The sequence below is a fragment of the Varanus komodoensis genome, unplaced genomic scaffold (genome assembly GCF_004798865.1).
Source record: "Varanus komodoensis strain SLA01 unplaced genomic scaffold, ASM479886v1 scaffold45, whole genome shotgun sequence".
Taxonomy (NCBI): Eukaryota; Metazoa; Chordata; class Lepidosauria; order Squamata; family Varanidae; genus Varanus; species Varanus komodoensis.
This window is the reverse complement of record NW_025336011.1, coordinates 2,658,662-2,675,900: the sequence shown is the minus strand read 5'-3', so window position 1 is coordinate 2,675,900 and position 17,239 is coordinate 2,658,662. Positions and strand designations below refer to the sequence as shown.

The 17,239-nt window shown below is 46.8% G+C and overlaps 1 protein-coding gene across 2 annotated transcripts; it reads left to right on the top strand.

The window, feature by feature from the left end:
- The first annotated feature begins 10,570 nt into the window (after positions 1-10,570).
- On the top strand, positions 10,571-16,058 carry HOXB3 (homeobox B3). Of its 2 annotated transcripts, XM_044444619.1 has the most exons (3): positions 10,571-11,051; positions 13,525-13,533; positions 15,302-16,058. In XM_044444619.1, the coding sequence occupies exons 1-3, from the start codon at positions 10,571-10,573 to the stop codon at positions 16,054-16,056; spliced, it is 1,245 nt and encodes a 414-aa protein (XP_044300554.1). In that variant the 3' UTR covers positions 16,057-16,058. The 2 variants fall into 2 exon arrangements, with proteins under 2 accessions (XP_044300554.1, XP_044300552.1); XM_044444617.1 differs by lacking the exon at positions 13,525-13,533.
- The last annotated feature ends 1,181 nt before the right edge of the window (positions 16,059-17,239 follow it).

Sequence of the window (17,239 nt, the reverse complement as noted above, 5' to 3'; positions counted from 1 at the left end):
AGAACTGTGTCCCTCTTTTTCTTGTCTCTTGCTCAAGAACTAAAAAAAATAAAAAAATTGGCAAGGTCCAGCAGCATGGTTTATGTGGTTTGTTTTGCTCTGCGCACTTCTGTGAATCCCTTGGTGTGTCTCTGTGTTTCTCTTTCCTCTCCTCCTGAATATGCACGCTTCTGTGAGTGTACATAAAAACTCCAAACTTTGGCATGTTATTATGGAACGCGAAGTTCAGCGACTGGAGTGAGTGAGTCAGAAATCGGCTCCTGCCTGGTCCTGCTTATTTTTTGTCACCAGGAAATTTCATGCCAGGATGCTAACAGGATCACAAGCAAACCCTCACCTTGCCTGAAAATGTTTTCCTTTCTCATTCTGTAGGCGCAAATTCACCCTGTGGTGTATCAAACCACCATCTTCCTTCCCAAGCAGAAGTAAGTGAATTTTCAATTTAAAGCAGGGTACTGAAAGAATTCGTTGAAGGCTGTAGACCATGCACTTTGAGAGCAGTGTTAACTATCATCCGGTTCCTTCTTTATTTACATGTGACTCTGTAGACTTAAGATATATGCTTACCTGCGAGTAACTAAGCCCCCTACCCATCTAACCCCTCCTCTTTATATTGGTCTGGGTGGCTGAGACAAAACTGAAGCTCCTTTGGGAAGTTGCAGCCCTAAACACATTGGCCCCATCGGACTCACTAGGCCTGATTTCCGGGTAACATCCACGGGTCCTCATTTCGGTTGAAAGCGCCTGTGTTTGACAGAGCATTTGCACAAATACCGAGTGATCGGCCGGGCGGGAAGGGTCCCGGGTGACTTAGGAGAGAGCCTGCAGTACCTTCACCACTGCTGGCTCAGAAGGGCACCAGGTTGTCGCCCCAGGGCTCACGCGAAAGCTTTGTGTTGGGGCGTGTGGAAGAATGAAAATGTACAGGGAGACCAGTGGACTGAAACCTCAACCTCCCACGCACCGCAAAAAAGAGTGCGATTAATTCCGGGTAAAACAGGCTGTACCTGCGCTTGGGGGAGGGGCAGGCTCACGTCCCGATGCTGAACAGCCCCCTAGAAATGCAGTCTCCGTGAGCATCCCAGTGCCTATAGTTATGCGGGGGATGGACCCTGTCGCTGCGTTTGAAGGATCGGTGGGGCAGTCCAGGAAGGGCGCGCACGGCGCCCCCTCGAAGGACGGCGCGCACAGGCCCAGCGCGCAGACTGGAGAGCGGATTTTCCCAGAGGGTGGGGCAGGAAGCGGAGCGGAGTTGTGGGAACCTCCCCCTCCGGCTCCGCTGGTGTTGTTGTTTATGTTTTATACTTTGGAGGCAATTCAAAACTACTTGCTTTGATTGGCCATTAATCCGGTGAGTTATTAGGCTTCTAAACCAAAGGTCGTGGGGGAGAAAAAGTTGCAATCCATCATGGGAAAACAATCGGATGGAGATGTTGTTTTACCCCGAGTTGGCTTCTGGACAGAGTTTGTGCACACGTGTGGTTAGGAAGGAGTAAAGCACGGGTTAGTTGAGAGCACACTGCCTTGGGTGTATGTGTTTACAATCACCACTAAGCCTTCTTCCTAAACCAAGCTGATTTTTTTTTAAAGTACTAAGATGCTAAAGCGCCTAAGCAATTAAAGGAAATCTTAGGCTACGATCCCAAATGTAGTATTTATTTGTTTGTTTGTTTGGGATACGTTATGATTGGCTTGAGCAGAACATGCAGAGTGAAGATAAGCAGACTTCATACAAGCTTTACCTCCACACTCCTAAACCCACCATTTGAAAGTTCCATGTCAATATATTAAGAGCCATAGGCACATATAAACATTCCCAGGAGGGAGAGATGGAATCTTAAGCACTATGGCTTGGATCCAGACCCAACCATAGGTAAGCTTAGGTGCGATGAATCAATGCTTATGGCTAACCTAAGTCCCACTGACTTCAGTGAGTGTACTCTAAACATGGCTACATCTGGCTCTGACTCTACAGTAATAGTGAAATAGAGCCACAACCGAGGTCAGAAGAATGAAGGTCTGTAGGACCATTTCCACGAAAAGCCATGAAAAGTCTTCTTCTGAAATGTGCTGCCTCCAATGGCAGCCTCGATACCCATGAAAGAAAGATGGGATATAAATAGAATAGAATGATATTATTATTGCAGCCAGCACTCTAAGTAAAGCTATACATTGACTCACTTAGAAGCCATACAGGAACCTTATGCTGGAAAAGAGCAGACCAAGCGCTACTCCGAAAGCTGAGGAAGAGGAGAAAGCAGCAGCCCCGAGGGCAAAATTCTTCTGTTGCTTTTACCACAAGTAAATTACACGCGTGTTGTAGGTGAACGCTGGGCACCTATCCTGTTGAAACGACTGGTAGCTATGCAAGAGCGGAAGGACTTCTGGAGAGTCTGTTTCTGCTGTGACGATTCCCCTGCCCCGTTTCCTCAAGTCTTCTGGATCTGAACCCAAAGGGACCATCTCACCCCAAACTGCAGCTCAGCCTTTCTCAACCTGGCACCCTCCAGATGTGTCTGATTAGAGATCCTATGATGCAGGCTGGGGATGATAGGAATTATGGTCGGAGACATCTAGAAGGTATCAAGCTGGGGAGGGATGTGAACATTTCCCCCCCATACTGTCTTGCCTCTGCTTGCCAAAAACAGCACTCAAGGTATATGAGAAGTATTATTTTTTAAAAAATATATCAAGTAACTACTTCCTCATGGTGACCAGAGTCTATAAACACCCGAAAATAGGTCGATCAATGTCTTATCACAAGATTGATACATTACTGAATGATTCTGCGCAAGGATGTGCCACTTTAAACTGTAGTTATGAACTGCACCAACGGAGCCATTTTCGTCCCCTGATTACTAATCAGAGTGCATTTAGTAACCAGTTACTTTCGTTTTATCGCCGCATGATTTCTTCACTGAGATCTAGAAGCATGGGATGATAATGATGATTCTTCAGACAGATGTCTTGACTTTTGTGCGGCTTTCTAACACAGTTTTAACACCTTAAAATACACAGGCACTGTCTTTAGTTACGATCTTCAGAACGAATAAATTAAACTCAAAGCCAGCAAGGGTAAGCCCACAAGGATCCAGAGTAGGTGGATGGGTGCCAACTTGGTGGCAGTTCAAACGGACGGGTGTTTCTAGTTACGACGGCCACCACCACATGAATGCCGGTCAAATGATTGCCAAGGGGCATGGAACTGAGAAGGGGCATTTGAGCCTCTGCGCTTGATTTAGGTCTGCGAGGCTCTGTGATGATTTAGATTCTTGCGGTTCTGTGACATGAAGGGATGCCATGCAGGAAGCAAGGGGGCCTGGTTAGCAGGACGTGTTCATTACAGATTAGTAATATTAGCATTCGGAACGGAGAACCGGGTTATTAGAGGCAAGGAATGTTTCCCCAAACGAAAATATTTTTAAATGATCTCTTTCCGTTTCCCCCCCTTCTGTTTTCTAAACCAAATCTCATCCAAGTTTCATGATACATGATCTCCAACTCGTTCTCCTTCTGCAAAGTCTTGGTTAATTATTGGTGGAACCACTTTTCCTTTCTTTGAATTTTGCTTGCATGCACATGTAACCACCGAGGACCATAAGAATGCCCTTCTGTATCTCAATATACTTACTTGGAATCATAGCTGAAATTTCAGGAAGGCCTTTAAGATGAGTGGCTCAGTTCAGATTTGTTCCCTCAGTGCCTTCCCTGTCAGAAAAGCTCAAAAAAGCTCAGGGTACGGTCTTTTTCATTTACCCCTTGGAAACCAGCAAACCTTACCTGCAGGTAAATTCATTTGGAGTTATGAAAAAGAAATGGATGAATCTGAAAATATTCCCCTTGCTACCTCTCCTTCTCTTAACTGGCAGTCATTCTTTTAGCAACAGGAGAAGGAATCCCTTTTCTCCACTCCTCTCACACAACAATAAAAAGTTTCTGGATAGACATTGTAATATTTCTAAAAAAGCTTAAAAATAAGAGACCACTTTTGCAGTCCTACTTGCAAGAATGCAATTAGAATGAAATGCCTCATATAGGTATGTTTATCCCGATAAAATAGAACTCATCCATAGCCATGCATCAATTCTAATTCCGGCTTTAGTTGGCTTCCAAAATAGAGATGAAAAGTTTGAAAACCAGGAATTTTAACAACAGCAACAATGGCAGCCTAATGGAGAATCTTTTGTGGAGTCTTTGGGCTGCGGATGTGAGGGACAGAGAAGGTATTTTGCCCATTCAAAGTGATCCCCTCCTCTCTGGTCCTAAATGTGTCTATTTTTCAGTTCAGCTTTTGCACATCTATTATAAATAAATAATACCTCCAACATTTGCCTCCCTCTGACTCTCTCCCTCCCTTCACCCTCTCTCTTTTAAACAGGTCCCTTTCTCTCTCAAACTGTACTTCTTCATTATATCTTCTGGATCAGTGTCCTGAGAACTGGTGAGTTTTAACAAAAGATAACTCACCTATTTGAGTCACTCCAAACTGTATCAGCACCCTGAAAGAAACCTCTAGGATTTTTTTAGTTACTTTTTTTTTTACATAAACTTGTTGCTTTGAATTTTACAAAGTAAGTCTTTGCTTTCTGCCTTTCTTTTGTACTGAGTCTTTGTTCCTTACATTGTATGAATATCACCTCAGAATAAGTCCCAGTGAGCTCAGTGGAACTTAGTAAAGGATGCAATCAATATGCAGTTTCCTGGAAGTAAGTTCCATTGGATTCAGTAGGACTTACCTTTCGGTGGACATGTATAGATTGTGCTATTAGTCTTAAAAAGACTGGAAATGCATTTGATTTGAAAATCCAAAATGTATACAGTAATAGATAGGTACACAAGGCTACACCTTCAAACTTTTACACTTTTATGCAAGGATATAAACTATCCTCTTCCCTTGCTACTTTTTGCTTTAGCTTTAGTGCAGCATTTGTCCTTGGTGAAAGTTTTGTTTACCATCCATGGTGCTGCTAAATGTAGCTCAGCCGACACTGGAGTTCACACAGGGAATAAGCAAGTTCTTCTGAAAACCCTCTGGTTGACATTATTCAGCCTGGTGTCCAATCCTTGTGCAGTGTTCCAAAACACAAAACTAGCCCGCCAGTGCATGAAGATCCATGTTTTCTTTTCGGAATCCACTCAGTGCAAATGTGACCAGGGAAAGGTAGGGTTATCCAGGTGGAAAGCAGGCAAGTCACCTGTGATTTGTAGAGCCATTTCTGGGTGGGAAAGACAGAGCTGAGTCTTGCAGAGGAGGCTAGAAAAGTTTTCTCATCCCAAGTATCCTCGACAATGTGATAGAGCCAAAGTATTCAGAGAGCAAAGGATCTTCCAAGGAATAAGTGAACCAGTTCTAGAGTTCCCTTCCTTTTTGAATGCCAGTAGGGGGGGGGAGACAACAAGAGATATTTCTTTTCCTTTCTTTCTGACACACACACACACCCAAAAATGTGCAGACACCTCAACTTCTTCCTCCCACACTCGGTTTGTAGCAGCAGCAGAAGCTGAAGCTGACCCAAATGTTTTTGTCTTTGCAACTAAAGCTGCTCCTGAACAGGGACAGGGGGTCATAAATCTTGAGTGACTTCAAGAGACGTCATCTATCTATCGTTAAAGAAGTTCCCTCTGCTTTGCCTGGGTTTCTCAGATGCGTATTCCAATCACAGTGCTTAGAAACCCCAATCAGTCCTGGTAATCTGAGTAGGATTTACCTTCAGTACATTCAAAATAATGCTGTGGGGTTCCGGAAGTGTACAGCTCCTTCCTTCCCTCCTTCTGTTCTTTCATCATCCTTTCCTCTTGGCGTTCCTCCCTTCCGATGTGTGTCTTTACATATAAATATTATATGCCCAGAGAAGAGAGGGAGAGAAAGAACGAGAAGGCATGCCGAAAACCAGCTACACAACCTGAGGAGTATGCAAACTTTCTAAAACTTCGCCTCTTCATCCCTCTCCTGCCCTTGCAAAACTTTCCAAAAATTGCTATCAAAAGCTGATTTTCAGGGAGTAATTCAGGAGCTGCTCCGGTGTGTCCTCCTTTCTGAAAGGCTTCTGATGACCTTGCCATATCGGTGGGCTCTGCCACCCTCTCTGCCTTGGGCGGGGGGGGGGGGGGGAGGGGGGGGGGGGGCCCCCGGGGGTTTTGGGGGAAGAAAAAAGGGGGGGGGGGGGGGGGCAGCAAGAACAGAGGAAGGAGAAGAAAGGGAAAACCTGCCTCTCTCCCAAAGATGTATTAGCATAACTCGACACCTAATTGCGAAGCACGTGAATTAACATAGCTTTTGCGTCCCGCTAGGCCTCTGTCCACCACCACGGCATTTGCATATTGTCTTTCCCGGACTGACGCCGCCAGGAAGCAACCTTGGCGTTTGCCCAAGCCTTGCAAAGCAAAAGAAGCCCTTCGTGCCCCCGCCCCCAGGAACGAAATCTCTACATGTCTTTCGCCTTATCCCTTCATGCATCCCCCACCACTTTCCTCTTGAAATCACCGGGCGTTTTATTCTTATTCTCATTAATCCCTCATTTAAACCCCAGCCTGAGCATTGCCTCGTTGAGGATTTTATGTCAGCTATTCTTTCAGTTTTCCCCTCCTCTGTACCCTGTCTGTCTGTCTCTCTCTCTCTCTCTCTCTCCCTCTCTCTCTCTCTTTCTCTCCCTCTCTTGCCTTCTGCTGTAAAGCCAGGGGCCATTGTTAACCGTGAACAGGGCGTACCAAGACTATAGGGCAGTCAGAATCAAAGGATTCCCTCTACATCTTTGGAAGGCTGTCTACAATCTTGTGATTTCTACCTCTTCTCACCTTCCCCCCACTCCTCCCCAAACGGGTGGGGAGAGAGAGAGAGAGAGAGAGAGAGAGAGAGAGAGAGAGAGGACCGGAGCATCTCTCACCGTAAGCTCCTATGGAGATGTCCCCCTCCTTTTGGCGTTATGACCGGATTTCTCTCTCTAGATATTCCTTGAACATTTAAAAAAAACCGAGAGGAATGGGGGGAGCTCTCCTCGCTTATTGATTGCGTTGCTTGCTGGCTGCGAAAATATATTATGTCTGCTCGCCGCGCTGCTCTCGTCAGAGGCTAAGGTAAGGTGGACCGAAATAGGCTATCAGTTTGTGAATGGCGGAGACCGTGTCTCCATGATTTATAGCTGTATGACTCGCATCGCGGTTCATGAAGAGTTCACAAGCTTTAAGCTTCCTTCCACGCAGCGACTCTCTCTCTCCCTCTCTCTCTCCCCCTTTCCCTCTCTCTCTCTTCTTCTTCTTCTTCCCCCCTTCCCTTCCCTTCCCTTCCCTCCCCTTCCTTCTACCCCTTTTTTCTCTTTTTGCTATTCTCACCCCTCAATTTCCTCCCCCTTTCCCCTTGCCTTTCAAGTATAACGCTCTCTCCCCCTCTCTCTCTCGCTCTCTCTGACGGTGGTGGAAGATTTCATTTCATTTACAAAGGGAAAAGCTCTGAATACAGTGACAATTTGCTTTAAATCGGAGTGTTGTCCTGAACCCCAATCTTTCGTTGTCGTTCTTGTTGCTGTATTATTATTGATAATGTTGTTGCTGCTGTTTTGGTCTAATACATCTTCAGGGGAAAGGATTCTTCTTGGATTTCTCCCATACTAAGAGTATGATTGCAAATTTTTAGTATTCTTTTTCCAACATGGAGGTTAAAGGGAAAGAAAGAGCTTTTATTTCTGTTCCACCACCATCACCCATATGGCCTTCAGTTTGAGCTTGTCACGAGCTCTTCAAGCATCTTCTTAACTCTTCCATTCAGGTTTTTTGTATTTATAAACAACAACAATTTCTTCACTTGCAAAAGTTCAAGAGAAGAGAGCCATTTATTCTGAAGTCAGATTCTTCATCAGGAATATTATTTAAAAAAGAAACTTCCATGCAGACAGGAACAACTTCTGGGCTGGTTTACCATTTCTGGGATGAACTGCAAATGCACCCTATCATTTCTTATTTATTATTTCAGTTGAGATTTGGGGGCATTTTTTTAAACAACAACAACAATTCCTTGGAGTAAATCATTTACGATTCCACCCGTCTTCGACTAAGATAAATGACCACATTTGGGATGTGTTGAAAGATGAGATACAAAAGGGGACTAAAATCTTGGCTACTGAACATATAGAGCACTTTGAATTCCTTTTCGAGAGGGGTAGCAATGGATTAATTTTTAATGTACTACTTAATTTAAACACACAGAGAAAATATTAATTTGCTTCCTGCTTTTCATAGGCCCTCCGAAGGTCTCAGAAAATCCAAAACAAACCAGTGAGGCCTAGTAAAATCATCATTATGACTGAGCTCCTTAGTCATTTTTAGTGAACCCAATTTTTTATAAGCAATTATTTTTTTCTTTTCTGTTTTTAATTACTCAATTGGAATAACAGCAGAAGACTATTTAGGGCTCCTTTTTCTTTCTTTCCTATAAGTTGAAATAAGCCAGGGACATGATCATTCTTTCCAGTAACATCCAGGAAATATTTTAACTGCCTATGTCTCGAAATCAATTGTTATAACTAAGCCATGGAAGACACTAACGGATCAAGACCTGGGATTTTAGAGCCATAATGCAAACTACAGAATGTGCAGAGACATTCATCAAGAAGGGGAAGGGGCAGAGGAATGGGAGAACATGAAGGTGGGATTATATTTGGGTCTGAATTTCAGAGATGTAGGGAAGTCAAGAGGGAACTATCCTCACCCTTCCCCATGCAATGGTCAGAACTGCCCAATGTTGGGATAGTATGCTATTTTCTGTTCTGGAAGGGGGAAAGAACAACATGTAGCTTACTGGAAGGAAGCATTTAACATGAAATACAGAATGGCTGAACACACTAAAATAGGATTCCCTGTGTACAGGCCATAGGCCATGAGCATAGAGTACTTCAACAGATTCATTTTCTGGTCCATTAAATAATTCTAGTCTTCCACTCTTACAAATGATGAAAGTTAATGTTTCTTTGGAAGAAAAAAAGCAGTCTTTTCTTCCCTTTCTTGGTTTTATTTTGAGAACGGTGTGCAGGGAGGCATCTTCTTCCATTTAAGAAAATGGATGACAAATGAAACACATAAGTTAAAGGGGAAGAAAGGCAAGGGAACCAAATGGCTTGGTGACAAAACTGTGTTTTGTTTTGTTTTGTTTAAAAGGAAAGATGAGAAGAAATAAAATGAAACTGCTTTAGAAAAGATGCTAGACTCACACCTTGAGTGGCAACTGAGCCAGGATTTTAATGACTGTGGGAAAGAGGGATTTCCCCAGTCTATTGCCAAACTGCAACCAGAGTTGCAAAAACAACACCAAAAGCAGCATCAAAAGGATGAACATCAAAGCATTCGGTACATGTCTCCAAATCTGACAATGTTCCCAGCTATTGCTTTCCCTTCTGGAAGCAGCGCAAATTTGCCAAAATTTCAGCAATTTTTTTGTTTGTTATTTTGGAAGTTGTTACAAATTTCATTTAAAACTTGACTTTAAAAATGTTGGTGTTGATCAATGTTAAGGTGGCAATGTTATATAGTACATTACCTGATCTGTACAGGTACATCTACTTCATTGTCTTTTTTCTGAGGCTTCTAAAATGTGAGGGTGGTGAAAGGGAATTACATTAAAAGAATGTTTTCTTTTAACTCTGGAATGCAAATTCAGGTTGAAAGAACTTCACAATTCCCACAGCATGTCTATTTGTGTGTAGAAAGTTATGAAAATGCTACCAACACTGGTACAAAAGAATGCGTTCAGATAGATCTACTAAGAGATTTTAAACTCCAAACTTACACTCTGCTCAGCACAAATTCAGTCCAGAGATTTTAATGGAACTTCAAAGCTGGGTTTCTTCCAAAGGCACCCTTTTACCCTTTTAATGGAAGATGATGGGGGGGTTGAGATTCACGTGGAAAGGAAAGATTTCATTGCGTTCAGCTCTTTCTTGTGGGCGTGGAAAAATATGTTGTGCTTGCTGTTGTGCGAGCACGCATCTGTGTGTGTTGATAACGTTACGTGGGTAGATGGGCATGTTCACACAGAGGCAAACTGTGCAGGGTTGGCTGGAATGGCCTGCAAGAAATTCTGCTGCTGCAGGATCTCCCTATAGACGTCCAGGAACAATATAAGAAGGATGGTTCTTAGGCTGAACGCTGGCTGGCTGGCTGTGTCCCTGAGATCGGAAAGAGCAGTGCATTGATCCGGCAAGGCAGGCAGGCCAGGCAGGCATGCGTTAGCAGTCCTTTCTGGGTCTGAGATACCAGACGGGGCCCTCTCTCCAGTGGAGAGAGCCAAGACGCGCCCCAAAGCGTCAGGCAGAAATCTGTCAGCGGCAGCATCTGCTCCCCGCTGCCCACCCTCCTCCGTAGCAAGAGCTATTCATGTCACGGGGCTTTTCAATGGCCAAGATGGATTCATAGGCCATTTCAGTATGACTGTGTGTGCCTTCTAACCTTTCAGGTCAGCTTCCAAAGGACACCAGGGAAGGCCTCCTCACCACGTGACCTTGGGGGGGGTGCCAATGTCCTTCCATGAGGGGGTCAGCCCACGCCTGGTAGCAGCGAGCGAGAAACGCGGGGAGCCCCAGCGATGCAGAAGGCAACCTACTACGACACCTCCACGCTCTTCGGGGGCTACTCCTACCAAGGGGCCAATGGCTTTGGCTACGAGGGCCCCCCGCCGCAGCCTTTCCAGCCTGCGGCCCACGTGGAGAGCGACTACCAGAGGCCCGCCTGCACCCTCCAGTCTCTGGGCAACGCGGCCCCCCTGGCCAAAACGAAAGACGTGAACGGGAGCTGCATGCGCCCCAGTTTGCCTCAGGAGCATCACCCGCCCCCGCCCGTCTCGCCACCCTCCAATCCACTCGCCGCGGCCGCCACCACCAACAGCAGCAGCAGCAGCAGCACCGGCAGCACCGGCAGCAGCACCCATAGCCAGCCAGGCTCGCTCAAAAGTGGCCCTGGCAAGCCCAGCCTGGGCTCTAGTAGCACTGCCCTCACCAAGCAGATTTTCCCCTGGATGAAAGAGTCAAGGCAAAACTCCAAGCAGAAAAACAGCTCCCCCAGCACAGGTATAGCTGCTTTTCCAATCCTTCCACCTGCACCCCCAGCCCTGACCTGGTGAAGTGATGCTGGGGGCCAGGTGCCCCGGCCTGTCTATGTGCACGGAGAGGGATGGGGGTGTTGTGGGGCAGCGGGACTGAAAGGGCAAATGGGTGGAGATGAGCAGTGGGACATCCTCCCGCGTGAGTCCCTTGGGGATGAGAGCCCACAGCTCTAGGCTCTGTGCCTCCCACTGCCGACCGTGTCTGCGCCACTGTCAGCCATGGTGGGCCACTGTGCGTGGGTGAGGGAAAGGCCCGAGTGTGGCATCTGAAGAGCAGGACCTGCCTCTGGCCCTCCTGATGCATTAGACTACAACTCCCATACTCCCCCAGGCAGTTTCCCAACACACTTGGAGGGCAGCATGCTGGCTTAGAGGCCAGGGCTCTGCAGTCTTGGTCCTATTCAGAGCAGAGCCCTTGAAATGAATGGGGCTGGAGTGAGCCCTTACTGTGTTTCATTGAGTTGGGCTCGCATTGAGGATGACTCAGATGGAAGTGGTGACTCCAAAAATGGCCCTGCTCAAGAACGTGAGACTGGAGGAGGCATGTAGTAGGAAACAGGCCTGCTGGCCAAGGTCCCAAGGATGGGGGGCTAGGATGGCCGGCGCGAGAGAGGACAGGTGCTGGTGATAAACTAAATGGGCTGGTGAGATGTTCAGGAAGCTAGTGGGCCAAGGAAGATGCAGAAGCAGTTCGAAAGGGTTCTTTTGCTCTTTCTTGTCTCTTTCTGTCCCAGGCATCCATAGAACAGAAAATCCATCCTGCTTCCATTCTCTCAAGGGAGGCCATGGTGTTGGGGTTGATGAACTAGATGAATATTAAAATTGGTCACTTACACTGAGCTACCCCCCCCACACACACACACAATTTGTCCCCACTGGAGACACAGTTTTGGAGACTGTGGCTCACAGCTCTTGTCTTTTATGCCAGATTAGGCTAGCAGGGAACTAGGCTGGTCTACATGGGCGGCAGAAAGAGGTTAGAGGGTAGATTGTACCAGTTCAGAAAACAGTTCGGACTACTGCTTTGCCAATGCTCCTCACGAATAACTGCCATGATCATTGCCATGATCCTGAGCAATAAGACAGAAGGAGAAAGGGTTTCCCCCCCTCTGCCCTCTTGCATGGACCTTGGTTGTTGTTTACCTAAGGAAGCACTCCAAAATGCGCCATTTGAAGTGATGCGGCCCGTTCTCCCATCACGGGGTTGCTCCTCCTCCGCAGAACGTAGAACAGGCCTTCCTCGAGCCAGACAGGCTGGGTATAGCTGGCTCATCATGAAGCCCCCAGTTTGTAACGTCTGTTTCTTACACCTGACAAAATGAGTTTTCATCAAAGCCCCAAGATATGCATTGTACTCCATTTTATATGCCATTGGTTTAGCATGGATGCTCGCTAATGCCAGACAGAAAGAGACTAATTTGTTGCAGGGCTGAAGGCTACTGTTGCACAATCTTCACCTATTATCCCAGGCAAAATGGCTTTTGCCTATATATAATCTAATAATCTAGCACAAGGCCTGCCTGACATAAAAAGGAAAGATTTGTGCTTCTATTTAGACTAAAGGATTATTAAGTATAGCAGATTATACATAGGCAAAAGACTGTAAGTCACAAATGTCACTGACTCTGAAACCCATTCTTAGCACATCTATGCCAGAATCCTAAACAGGTTCACTTGGAAGCAACTATAAATGGCTTCTTTGGAACTTTTAAGTACTTTTAAGATATAGCCCTTACTTGGGAATGAAGTCCTTTGAAGTCCGCCCTGCTTCTTTGGAGTTTGATCATTGGTATACCTATCACAACCTGTTTCCTATTCAAGCCAACTTTGCAACAGATGCTCTAGTGACTGGTGTGCACCTCATACTATGCAGATCTGCACAGGCACTTTGTAACACACAGACTGAGTGCATTGTTGCATAAAGTACACCGAGCCGGATTAATGCCTGAACTGAGGCTGTTTGGGCCTGCTAGGCGGCTAAACTGTGTGGTGTTTTTACCATAGCAGCTACTTCTGCAAGTTCAAATACCTTTCTTCCTAGTAAAACTTGTATAATTTGGATGATTAAACTTTGCACATATCAATCTATGCATCTGGGGGTAGGGGAAGAAAATTGTTAAGGAGTCAGACAGTTCTGAAATGGCCTTATAAAGTTCTCAGTGACCAAAAAGGAGCATGCCAAAGCACATGGCTGCTATTATGGACTGATTTCATATGGTCCGTTTGTAGCCATCCAGATGTTTTGGCCTACAATCCCCATGAGCCCTAGTCAGCTCAGCCAACAGTGAGGTATGGTGGTAGTCGTAGGCCAGAACATCTGGAGGGCCACAAGTTGTTCACCAGTGCTTACCTGGAAGCAAACCAGTGAACAAGACTTCCAGTGAAATTCCCTTAGAATTAGCAGATTGAATCCAGGTATAGATGCAAGTGGAAGACAGATCCTGAATGTAACTCAAGCCCCTCAGTGAAAGGCAGATGCTGGAGATAAGCCAGAGCCTACAATAGCTGTGTTATTCCCTTTGGTCAATTTAAGTTTCACTGATTTGCACATGCCTGTGCATCACTTAATAAAGACTCCAAGGCCTGTGAAAATCCCCTTCCTCCTTTGGGAAATGCTGTTTTGGGGAGTGGTATGAAATCTGTCTTGAAGATTGTTTCATACAGCACTTCATGCTGCAGTCATGGAGTGAGGAACTTGTACACCAACAAAAATTTCCTGAGTGAATCTGCTAAGGGTCCTTGTGACACTTACCAAGAATTGCCTTTCAAATGTTTACTTTTCTGCTTTCTTCTCAGTGTACAAAGAGTGTTTTGCATTCTTTACCCCCATAACAGCCTTGTGTACATTGCAAGCATTATAAAGGAAAGAGTAATATAGGGTTAAATTATTACACATACAACATGAGGACACACACACGCACAGACACGTATGTGTGTAGTCTCTGTATCAGTCTGGGCAACTATGCAGAGCCTATGCATCCAGTGGCTGAGTCTTAAGATAGTAGAATGGGCTGCCCCATTTCCTATTATATATTCATTATTACATTTTATTGATTACATTTTTATACCAGTCCACAGCCCATAGTGTGTGTGATCATACATACACACACATCCCAATACGTGGAGAACTAGCAAAGCAACGCGTAGTGTGGGCCAGAGTTTTTGTCCCTGATGTGTTAGCTTTCTTCTTACAGGGAGCTAGGGAAAAGCTGTTAATCACAAATGGTGCCCACAATTGCAATCTGATGTGATAAAACCGCACTGCTTTTCCTCAAGATGCAATCACTTCATTCTGTTTCATGTCTAGACAAGGCCTAAAGCCCATTTATCCCGGGCTTACCTTTCACAGCTCTAGGATGCAATTCCCTGCTCACTGAACCCCAGTGCAAAACTCCCACTTATTTTAAGGCACAGAGCGAGCCGTATGGTTCAAAAAGGAAAGTGCCCAGGGTTCTGGCTCATACGTGAAAAGCTTGCTTTGCCCCCGAGGAAACCTAAATCCCCAAGTTTCAGTTAGTGAGCAGGGAAAGGCCTTCTATGCATGCTCAGAGACACCCTATCACTTCGCACAGTGCTTGATATGGGAGAAGGTTCCTATTGGGAGGGAGGGACGGAGGTTCATTGCAGCTGAGTTCACTTTTAATCATCCAAATACCTCTGCTCCCGCTTGCACAGGAGAGCTTCCCAGCGGGCGTGCCCCGAGTCAGGGCAGGCCTTGCCCCTGCACGCGTGTCAGCAACCCAGGGCAGGTCCACACGCAGCGCGTTCACTCCGCGCCAGGTGCAGACGCGCGCTTGCGCTTCCGCGGGCCGGTTAAATCCTGCCCAGTCTCAGGGCTACTGACTCCGCGGGCCCGTGTACACGAGCGCCTGATTAATTTCACTTTCCAAACACTGCCCACTTGCCAGACGTAATTTCCTTTGAAAGGGTCTGCTTCAAAATAATCGACTCCCAAATAAATAGCCCTGGATTCCTTTTCTGCATGACATGATCAAATTTTCATAAAGCGAGGGGGCAGCTTTGGAGAACAGAACTCTTAATAAATGACATGATTATGGAGTGAGGACTGGAGGAGAAGGGGAGGCGAGGCTGAAGCCTTCTCGCCTGTTGGAGGATTTATTAAGAGGCCTGTGCATTCAATTTTCTGCATGTAAGTAATTATCTTTGATTTCATTTCCCGACCTCCTTTCCAGAAAGCTGCGGCGGCGAGAAAAGCCCCCCCGGGCGCCTCCTCGGCTTCGAAGAGGGCGCGCACGGCGTACACCAGCGCCCAGCTGGTCGAGCTGGAGAAGGAGTTCCACTTCAACCGCTACCTGTGCCGGCCCCGCCGCGTGGAGATGGCCAACCTGTTGAACCTCAGCGAGAGGCAGATCAAGATCTGGTTCCAGAACCGGAGGATGAAATACAAAAAGGATCAGAAGTCGAAGGGCTTGGGGTCGTCCTCCGGGGGGCCCTCCCCGACGGGGAGCCCTCCCCAAGCCATGCAGTCCTCGGCGGGCTTCTTGAACGCCCTGCACCCCATGACCTCGAACTACGACGCCCCCTCTCCGCCCTCCTTCAGCAAACCCCACCAGAATGCCTACGCCATGCCCACGGCCTACCAAAACCCCATCAAAAGCTGTCCCGCGCAGCAGAAGTACGCCAACACGGCGCCCGAGTACGACCCGCACGTCTTACAGGGCAACGGGGCGGGCGGCGGGGGCTACGGCCACGCCAACATGCCCGGCAGCCCGGTGTACGTGGGCGGCAGCTACGTGGACTCCATGGGCAGCTCCGCGCCGTCGCTGTACGGGCTGAACCCGCTGCAGCATCACCAGCCGCCCAGCATGGAGTTCAACGGCGGCGCCGCCATGGGCTCCAACCAGCACCACGGACCCTGTGAGTCCCACCCGACGTACACAGACCTTTCCAGCCACCACGCTTCTGCTCAGGGTAGAATCCAAGAGGCGCCCAAGCTGACCCATCTGTGATGAGAGGGAAGGACAGACTCGGCGGGGGGGGGGGGAGTTAATGGGGAATGGGGGTGGGGGGCAGCTGCGTGAGTCAGTCGGTCGATTGGCTTGTTGGTTGGGTTGGAGGCCTCCTCTTCTTTGGAAGGCAAAGCATTTGTGTTGAAACCGTTCTAAAATCCTCCCAGTGCTCTCCTGAAGAGGGAAACCAGTTACCCCACCTGGCACAGTTAGTCTTGCTACTCAAGCCCATCTCCCTCCCCTCCGGCAGGAGGGAGTCAATGTTGATTTAAAACACTGGTTTTCCAGGGGCGCAACGAAGTGTGTGGGGATTTTACCTGCCTGGCAGTCACTTCATTGGGCTTGCAAGTCTTTCCGCGGACCAGTTCTTCAGAACTGTGAGGGCAGCTTTGTGTTCCCTCGCTATGGAACAAAAGGCACTCTGCGAATGCTCACAGCACATTTTTCATACATTTCAGTTTTTTAAAAAAATGATTGCATTTATAGTCTGCCTTTTTCATCTTGCAAGGAACCCAAAGCAGCAAACACGTGTCTCTTCCATGTTATCTGCACAACAACCCCATGAGGTAGGTTAGGCTGCAAGCCAGTGACTTGTCCAAAGTAACCCAGTGGGCTTCACTGCAGAATGGAGATTAGAACCTTGGTCTCCTGAACCAGTTCAACACTCGAATCACCACACGCTTCTAGATGACCCCGCACATTTGAAAAATAAATGAAAAGGTCCCACAACTAGGAAGGACCTGGCTTTAAATTAAGTCGTGCCGACGGCCAGGCCATCACTTAAACTGAAGCAAGTCAATAAGGTTTCTTGGTCTTCCTATAAGAGCCAGCATGCATTTTCTTAGGTGTGAGAACTTTTTGTTGGAGGTTCTGTGGTACACAAGCTCCCGCTTGCAAATTCCGTGTGCTTTAGTCAAGCTTAAATGGATTCCCTGCATCGACACAGAACAAGATGGACAGACTGAGGAAATAGGTAGAATTCTGCCCTGTAGCATTTCTGACTGCTGAGGGTGAAGGTGACATTTTAAAATACCTTCTGTGTGAAGCATAGCAAAACAAAACTCTACTAGTGCAGTAAACTGGCATATTGTCCTGATGTGCTAAGGTTCTACGTGCAGGGAGGATGCGTACCCCAAATGAGGGAAATTCAAAAATGCAACACGTACTTACAATCTGCCATGCA